The sequence below is a fragment of the Papilio xuthus genome, unplaced genomic scaffold (assembly GCF_000836235.2).
Source record: "Papilio xuthus unplaced genomic scaffold, Pxut_1.1 DF829129.1, whole genome shotgun sequence".
NCBI lineage: Eukaryota > Metazoa > Arthropoda > Insecta > Lepidoptera > Papilionidae > Papilio > Papilio xuthus.
In genome coordinates this window covers 66,881-76,364 of record NW_013529520.1, presented here as the reverse complement: position 1 = coordinate 76,364, position 9,484 = coordinate 66,881, and the positions used below count along the sequence as shown (strand labels likewise).

Here is a 9,484-nt window from a genome sequence, read left to right as displayed (position 1 = left end):
GGTCGGAGCCGCGCTCATTATGGCGATGTGGTCGCGTGTGAAATCACTGCTAATAGCGCGCCGCCACTTTATATAATCATTTATGTAAACCTAATCAATTAAAATGAGATTCAACAATGCGGCTAAAACAAAAACATAAACATTGGCAGAACATTTAGATTAGCACTCAGAGAGGCAAAGTAGTATCTGACCCAAGCCACGTGTGTTAAAGAGAGAAATAATCTCCCTCGACTCATCCTGATGGAAAACATAAAAAGCGTTGCTTGTGCGACAGTTTTGCTATACGAACGAACGAATAATTACGAAGTATTTAATTTATCTAGGAACTTGTATAGAGAGCCTGTACAAGTAGGCCTTACAAAAACTTCGACCTCCGATCGATTGCTCCTTTTGTCTCGCAGAGTTCTGTAGCCGGGACCATTGTTTTGAAGACAACATAATATTGATTTATGCTAATGTTGAGAAAAATAAAAAAGTTTGTTTTAAATGTTAAACTGTAAACCGAGACTGGCTTTAGTTGTAACGTGAAACAAAATCAACCTTATGAAAACAAGTGGTATCCGTAATTTACTGAAGCTTTGAATAACTACGTTTTCTCGCAAACAATATCAAGCAAAGTAGACTCTTTGTAGATGATTGTTTGTTAATGAAACATAAAGAAGCAAATTAACAGTAAATATTTTTTCAAAGTGCAACATGAAAGAAAACGTATGACCATTGTTACTCGGGGAGAATACACACATTAGCGTAGGTATTTTATTATTCATAGTTTGCAAAGTGCTTGTTACATTACATATTGCAATGAGTAGTGTTCAGGGAGCGCGCACCACTTTCCTCGGTGACACGTCTCAGCGCCTTGCGCCAAGGGAGGAGCCTTGTGGTCGCTAGCGCGGGGTTTGATGCTACTCCTTGAGAATCATGATTACATCAATTTCTCAGCAGCAAAATATAGCCAGACAGATATAATATGGTTATGTTGTTGTAATGTCAATCCTTTTATGATTGTTATATATTTACTGTTAAATATTTTTTATGGTAAACGAACTTATTATAACGCGTTCCTTGCAAAGAAATTCCCACAAGAATAAACGATTCCATAATTTTATGAAATCGTCAGTCACCGCGCAAAGTCACATAAAATTTCTTTCTAGAGAAAATACGACTCAATGAATTTCAATATCGCCCTAAAGTTTTTCTCAAGTGAGCAGCCTCGAAATTTTGCCGTAATTGACTTTCGCTCGTTTTCTTTATTACGAGCTTTTTTCGTAAAATTTCGCTGATTTTTAAAGCAATAGCAATTAGTAATGGAATATATTTCCGATTTAATTTGTCACTTTTGTGTTTTTTTCTAATTTGCGACAATAGTGGATGATCTCTGTCACATGGAAGAATATTCTAACATTGAAATTCAATTTGTAACTCAATAATATTTGATCAGAACATACTTAAATCTCGAAGTTTAAATAGAAGGAATGACGCGGACCTCGAGCATCAGTCATCGAAGGCGTAATCACTTTTAAATTTATACTTAATTTTGAAACTGAAGCCGTCTAATATCACACTATTTGTAAGTTCCCGTCCACTTTTTCGGGCTTAACGTTTTTTTTTAGTAAAAAGTGTTAATAACAAGACAATTTCAAGTCAATATTCTAAGAGTTTTCGAGGTCGAGTCGCCATTCATGCACGGGCTTCGTGATATTTACCAACGACAACGTCAACGCTACTCGTTTGCAAAAAAATCCCCGGGGGTCGCAGCAAAAAGATTCAATTCGAACGATGCTCAAAGCTTCATTTTGAAAAAGCCCTTTAAAGTAAGCCTCCCCCATACTCTCATACACAACATTACATTTTGTCACTTTATATTTCCAACTTTAATAACATTTAAAACTGTTTCAGATTTTTCACTTCGGTTTTAAAATATCACAACAAAAACAAATTATTATGAAGTGTTGTTTCCACATAGGTAATTGGCTCGTCCATAATGATGGCCAATAGCTAAATTACTTTAAAAATTATAAAAATTGTCAATAGCTATTGGTCAAACAAAAAGAAATACCAAAACCCCTAGTCTAAAAAATAACAAAACGTGACTTTTTGATAAATTGAATAGAAAGTGATTGAAATATTTTTTGACAAAAGTAAATATTTGTAGCATTTCCAATCGAAAGCGGCGATGCTTTCAAAAGTTGTCGGACTCGTCGCGCCGCAACTAACTCAACCGAAATTAATGTGTGTATGTGTGTGTTTATGCTATTCTTGAACAAACATATGTTTGTACATACTATCTATATAAACATTTATTCAAACCATGTATATATATATCATTCATAGCTATAATATTAATAGGGGTACCATCATACGAAGCATTTAGTGCAGAGTTGCGTGTCCTCAATCCGCGAGCTCCGCGTCAGCCCTTCTCTGACCATTAATCCTTACACAATGAGAATCAATAGAAAGGTCGTGTTCACCTCACTGGAATAACATATAATACATATGTTCAACTAGTTCATAAAGTGCTCTTCTGTGTACTTCATCACATTACAATAATTGATCTCTTCCTTGGTAACAACACATCTCACATCTGCTCTTGAGTAACAATTTCAGAATACAAATATCTATAAATGTATAATATGTAAAATTAAAACGTAACTCTCCTATGTGAAGTGTATCGGTGAAGGCGGGCCGGCGGGCGATTGTTTAAAATTCATCGCGGAATCGTTTCGCACCATCGGCTTGTGTAACGACCTGTCCTATGATTTGTTGCTGCAGTATATTACAAATGTACACTTCATTGAGGTAAGCTTGTGCGCAGACAAGCCAATTTCCCCTCTCTCTACATTTATCTGATTCAGTCCTGACCCGAGATGTGTAGTTCTGTGATGACGCCCAACATCCGCAGATGTAGAGTAAACTATTACATTCTCTATGCTCTTTGGTATAAATAAGAATTTCGGATATCTAATTCTCTATGTCATAGTTTCAAAGCAGCTATCACTAATGTAATAACATAGAATCTTTTCCAAAGTAAATCGAATCAAGCAAATTGACGTTTGTAAATATGTAACCCAGGGCGGGCAGGGCCGAGGGCTGGGGGCGCGGGGCGCGGGGCGCGGGGCGGACGGCGGAGCCGCTCTTCGAATAATTCAACTAAATCGTTTGAATGTTTTCAAAGCTCCTCGAGATTGCTTTCACCCTCGTCTTGTATCTAAAACTTGTATCTAAACGAAGCTATAACAAAGAGATGGCGCTTCTCGGACGTATCTTGTGACGTCGGCTGCTGCTGTACGCCGTGTGGTGCTTTTTAAAGGTTTAGCTCATTTCGCTTGAGTCGTAGTAGTTGTTAGAATACACCGATATAATATATCCCCGGAAAATATGCGTTGGCTTTTTATCTGTAAAAATGTTGGATGGAAAGTTTACTATCGTTATTTATACAACTTCTATTTCCCGTAGCTAAGAGAATTTTTAAGCAATTCTTACGTCATATATAAAATTACTAGCCAAAATGACCTCAAACTAAATGTACGGTACAGTACTTTACCGTACCATACAGACATGACACAAAAGTAAGTAATATGACAATTTGATTAATATATTTTGGAGACTTCATTCCTTGTGTGGATATCCGTTATTCATACAGATGCTTGTTGATTTTCAGTTACAAAACATGGACTATAATAATAAAACAACAGACCTAGAAAAAAAAGAAACGAAGCAGAATATGTAAAGAGGGCTCAGAGTATTAGTTCCTAAACCCTTGTCGACCCTCGCCCGAATAATACTTCTTTTATATTGCCTTTACTACAAGCCTTTAGCCCTTTAGAGATACTCTCTTGTGGTTTATTGATGGCTCCGAATTGTTTACACAATTTTTTTTGTAAACTTGAATTCGGAGAGAGCAAAGCTCAGCGCCATAACAATGTTGAAGAGAGTCCCCAATCTAATACATATAAGGTAATGATAAAAACCGCTCTGTAATGTTAATGTTTAACAACTAGTGTATATAATACATAATAATGCAGTTTAAATACATCTTAGTAAAGCTATTTGAACGATATGCTTTTAGCTCAGGCCACGGTATCGTGCACGTTATTGTTCTAGCAATGAGGCATTGTCCGACATTGCAGTCACTTTCCATTGATACAGAATACAACAAAAAACATTTGCTTGAAAGCTTCAGTCAGCTTCACTTTAAACCCTGAACAGCTTTACATTTTTCTTTTAACAACTTTTAACATTGAATGCCTAGAAAACGTCGCAAATGGCTCGAATTATACCTTTTTAAAATTTACATATTTATATTTATGTTTTAAAATATTTTGCCCGCAATTTCATCTGCGAAGAATTAAAAAATAAAATGTTAAATCTAGCGATATTACTTCTTGATAATATAGCTTTCTAATAGTAAAAACCCGAAAATCGGTCAAGTAGTTTTTGAAATTATTTGTTACACAATGTTAATTTTATGTTATGTTAATTTTAAACAATAATGTTATATTTTAACTATGTCGTATGATTACAGTTATCTTTCTAAAGATGAAGGTATACCAGTGCCACTCATCCTGATGAAGGGCACCCGATGGGCTCGAAACTAGTCGGTGCCGCCACTTGACGAATATACGTGAGTGTTTAGCCGTGTTTATATATCAGTTTAGTATAATGTCTCACGAAAGTTTGAATAATTTAATGTACTATCAGTAGAAAATCATGGCATTTTAGATTGGTACAATAAACTCACAAGCACATTTTTTTTATTTCTACCGCCATCTATTGTCTTACATATAAATTTCTCGCGGGACAACTAGCATTCAAATTAATTTGACAGAACATTGAAGTTAAGATAAGCGCCATCTAGTGAAATTACGAAAGCGATCTAATTTCACTAGATGGCGCTTATGAAAATACAGCACACGTATTTGTTTATTACATCATTTACAAGCTTATATTTTAGACATGTTTTAATTCATTTTTGGTATTTTAATATGTTTTCTGAAGTGGCATTCTCCTACAACATGTTGACGATTTACTTTTGTTACGTGGAATTTTCAAAATTTTTTGTAGTTTTTCAGGACTAGAAATGAAACAAAATCAAATAATTTCCACATTTATTTGTTAGAGAATAAATTAATTGATGATTTCTAATAAAAAAAAATGATTATTTGCAGCTAAAACATACAGACCAAACATCAGTAATAATTTAAAGCACATAATATTCGCAAAACATCCTTTCATTTTCCTTTACAAGGTTTTTTGGAGGATGACGGAAAATACAAAAGTGATTTTAAGAAGCAAGGAACTTAAAAAACATGAGAAAGGATTTATATAAATGTGGTTTGCAATTCATAAACTTGTGCTTTTTATAAGTATACCTATTTTAATACTTATTTTTTCACATCACTCGTTCAGAACTTAAATTAATACTCTATATTTCAAATATTAATAAAGAAACGACATCAAACGTCAAAATATTATTAGAAAATCAATGTATACAACTGAACTTGATATTTTGGGTGGTGATGCCGCGGCACTGAGGGCAAGGGAGGCTTTACAGATGCGCGGATCCTCTGTCCGCTGCTGCGCTCTACTTAATTTATAAACAAGCAATATATGCCACAGCAAGCGGCTTTCCAAGGCTGATATGTTATGCTTACCAAACGACAACGGATTCTAGCTCTACTGACAGAAGCGCAAATATAATATTAACCTACAATAAAGGTTACATTATCTAAGGCAGTGGTCAACAGACAGCTTCGTACCGCGACGGACGCGCGCCTTACACGCAGAACATATCTACTGCAAACTGCGCGTCGATATGTTTCCACAACAATAATATAAATATCAGATTAGTAATTAATTATAATAATTATGAAAAGAATTCACCATTTTTTGATAATTGGGATCTAATTTGGATTATGTAAATAACAATTGTTGATTACATTATTCAATGTATTTATTGATGTGGAATGTTCTTCGGATTATCATAGAGAATTACTATTTATACAGAGAGGGGGGACTTGCTACTCGTACATACATACATACACACTACATCGCTACCAATCTGTATCTGCGGGGAAGCGCGTCGCGTCTCGCACCACGCAGTGTGTTCAGTTCCAAGTGAAACAGCAGCGGCTGTACAATATCTTTTAGACTAGACCGAGTAACTAAATACATTATGACTGACATATAATAAGCACAACTGTAGCCGTCACATGCGAGTGCACTCCTCGTCAAAGAACGCAAATTTTCAATTAAATGTAACGCATCTTAGGAAAAACCACATAACTGTGCACTGTCCAATATTTGCTGTTTTGAATTTGTAAAACGAGTGCTGTTTACAAAATCTATGCACCATTGCGTGACGGCTCCTAAATAAAAAACTAGATATTATTATTATATGACACAAAACATCTAATGTTAAAGTACAATCCATATGATACACGTTTTCTTATTGTACGCATCCTATATGGATATTTATCACATTCTTTTGATTACATACACATCGGCGTCGTCTGCGTCGGCCACGGCGTCGGGATACATTTCTTTGCTTTTATTATAATATTCCACATAAAACACCGAAAGAGTCAAAAGGCAGGAGACAGGAGTCAGAAGGCGGGAGGAGGATAGCAGAGTCAGGTGGCGGGATGCATGAGGCAGAAAACAGAACAAAGAAACATTTCCGCCGAGCACGTCCCACAATAAACAGGAATAATAAGATAAAATAATTTAGTGACTTCACAATGATACACTACATGCACGCATCTCACATAATATATAATATATATATGTAGCTACGAGCAGTTAATAACATTTACTACGTTTATTTGATGATATCTTCAAGCAAACTTTGTTTTCTTGTTTGACTTATGTTAGTATCAAATTGTTAATAGTTAGGATTTGTTGCGATAAGAACTGGCTGAATAATTTTAATTTGTTTCTTTCAAACAAACCAACAATCAGATATTTCACAAGATAGACTCAGAAATATGGCTTTGCCAAATTCATAAAACCTTCTTATTATTCAAATTTTAAACAATTGTTACCTACAGTGCTACCTTTTTACATACATAATACATCTCGCTGATGCCGCCCGCTGCTCTCTGCGTTACCTCTACCCGAGCAACAACTGCGACCTGAGCGCACTGAGCGCACTGAGCGCACTGAGCGACCTGAGCGCACTGAGCGCACTGAGCGCACTCCGCGGCCGGAGGACGTCTCCCCGCGCTCCAGCGAACAGGAGGCGATACATCACCAAAGTTTCTGACTAATACTAAAACTTACAGCATTGGGTGTCAAAATGTCTAACACTATTACATACCGGAGCGACTACTTCACTGACACAAACGAGGCGCAACACTCACAATTCTTGTTTGTTCGTTTATTTTATAATAATATATAACTAGAATTTCGACTAAAAGCTTGTGTCTATCTTGTGTCCGGCGCTGGAGCGCTGGAGTGCTGGAGTGTTGGAGTGCTGGAGTGCAGCAGCGCGCGCCGCCATTTTCCTGCGACGATGCACTCTCAGAACTTCTTCTATTCTTATTTTAAACAAAATTGTTGCAACATAATATTATGTTGTGAGACACAGCCGCGTTCGCCGGCCGCACTTCACACGTCGAGCGGAGCGCGATGCTGGTGCGCGGGGCGCGCGGGGTGCGCGGGGTGCGTGGGGTGCGCGGGGTGCGCGGGGTGCGCGGGGTGTGCGGCGCGGGGTGCGGGCGCAAGGCGCTCGAGGGGCTCGAGGTCGGGGCGCGGGGCGCGGGGCGCGCGGGGCAGACGCAGCGGCACGGGCAGCAGCTCCGGCATCACGCTGTGGTGCGTCACCAGCGCCGACAGCGAAGCGAACTCCTTCGTGAAGCCCTGCGCATCCGACACCGCGGTCACTCCACACTCTCACCGCGCGGCAACTCGCTCCGAGGTTGAAGCGACGCAAATAAAAATGGATAGAATATCGGACCGACCTTTATCTTGTAGCCCTTGGGCGTGCGCAGGATGAGGTAGTGCGCGATGCCGTGGTGCGCGAAGTCCCGCGGCACGCGCAGCGACAGCGCCAGGCAGCCGCGCTGCGTGGTGGACGCGCGCACCAGGAACGCGCCGACGCCCTGCGCGCCCAGCACCTCCAGCGCTATCTGCACGCACACACGGACCGCACGTTACACCCGGTCGAAGGCGAGGCGACATGAAAGCGTGCCGTGTCGATTGCGAGCGCGGAGACCTCTCGGGGGATGCCCTGCTGGAACCAGGGCGCGTGGCGCAGCTCGGGCTCGGGGCGCGGGGGGCCGGGCGCGGGGTCGGCGGGCGAGGCGCCGCACGAGGAGGCGCCCGACGACGACGAGGCGCCGCCGCTGCCGGTCGCCGGGCTGCAACACGTCGCATACGACTATACAAATAACCACTCGAGCCGGGATCCGCGCCGGGTATATCGGTTCCACATTTACCTGTTGATCGTGTTAGACTTGTTGAAGTCGAAGTCTGCGTGTCTGTGCGCGGGCGAGCCGGCGGGGGAGCGCGGCGGCGGGACGGGGCGGGCGCCCCGCGCGCGCGCCTCCGCCTCCGAAGCCTCGTTGATGTACCCGCCGCCGCTCAGACACAGCGGCACGTTGGTGGGCCTGCGACGATCGCGCCACGTTTAATATCCACGAATGTATACTTTATACAACAAACGGCAAAAGTGATTCAAACGACATTTAAACATTCCTATCTCTAAGACTCCCCGTCCCTCCGTTTTTCCTATTTTTGTGGATACGCGTAAAAAGAAAAGGGCTAATTATCTGTGCGGATGTGCGGGGGTTTGGGGCACTCACGTTGTGGGCGTGTCGGCGACCAGCGGCGTGGAGTCGTCGTCGGAGGGCTGCAGCAGCGTGAGGCCGCGCGCCAGCCTGCGCATCAGCGGCGGGCGCTCGCCGAGCCGTTCGCCGAGCCGCTCGCCGAGCCGCCGGTAGCAGCTCAGCTCGGTGGGCGAGGATTCCTCCGAGCTGCTCGGGCTCGCCTCCGGTGGCTCGCTCGCTCCGCCCATCGCTGAGCATTGCGCCGACGTCCTGCGAATTAGTTAAATATTTTGACTTTTAGATAATGGTTATTTCCTCACTCACAAGCGGTATGTATAGTTAAAAGTCACCGGCTTTTCTTACCAATATTTAGGAAATTGACGACTTCGTTAGTTATAATATAGTCGCAGTTTTGGTGGTGCTGGATTTATTAGATAAAGAAAGAGGAAAAGGATAAAACAAAAAGGTCTAGTAACACTACTCAATTATCGTGTCACCTGTCGAGGCAGTGCTGGCCGGAGCCGGGGCAGAGACGCGCGAGACCCGGCAGTGAGTCAGGCGCGCGCGCACACGCCCCGCCGCCGCCGCCGCCGCCGCCGCTTACCTCCTTATTCTGCAACAGCAAACACATTCATATTATGAACTGTGAAGTAACAAACAGTAAATGAAAGTGTTATTTGAAAACATTTCTTATTACAAGTCCTCGCATGTCACCTTGT

At 41.4% G+C, this 9,484-nt stretch overlaps 1 protein-coding gene across 1 annotated transcript; it reads right to left on the bottom strand.

The window, feature by feature from the left end:
- Window positions 1–7,605: 7,605 nt before the first annotated feature.
- LOC106119682 (uncharacterized) lies at window positions 7,606–8,515 on the bottom strand (the record flags this gene model as incomplete). The annotated part of the gene is made up of 4 exons (XM_013314792.1): window positions 7,606–7,857; window positions 7,959–8,126; window positions 8,213–8,357; window positions 8,436–8,515. Coding segments are annotated over 4 exons (645 nt in total), but the record flags the coding sequence as incomplete, so codon positions are not given.
- Between the last annotated feature and the right edge of the window lie 969 nt (window positions 8,516–9,484).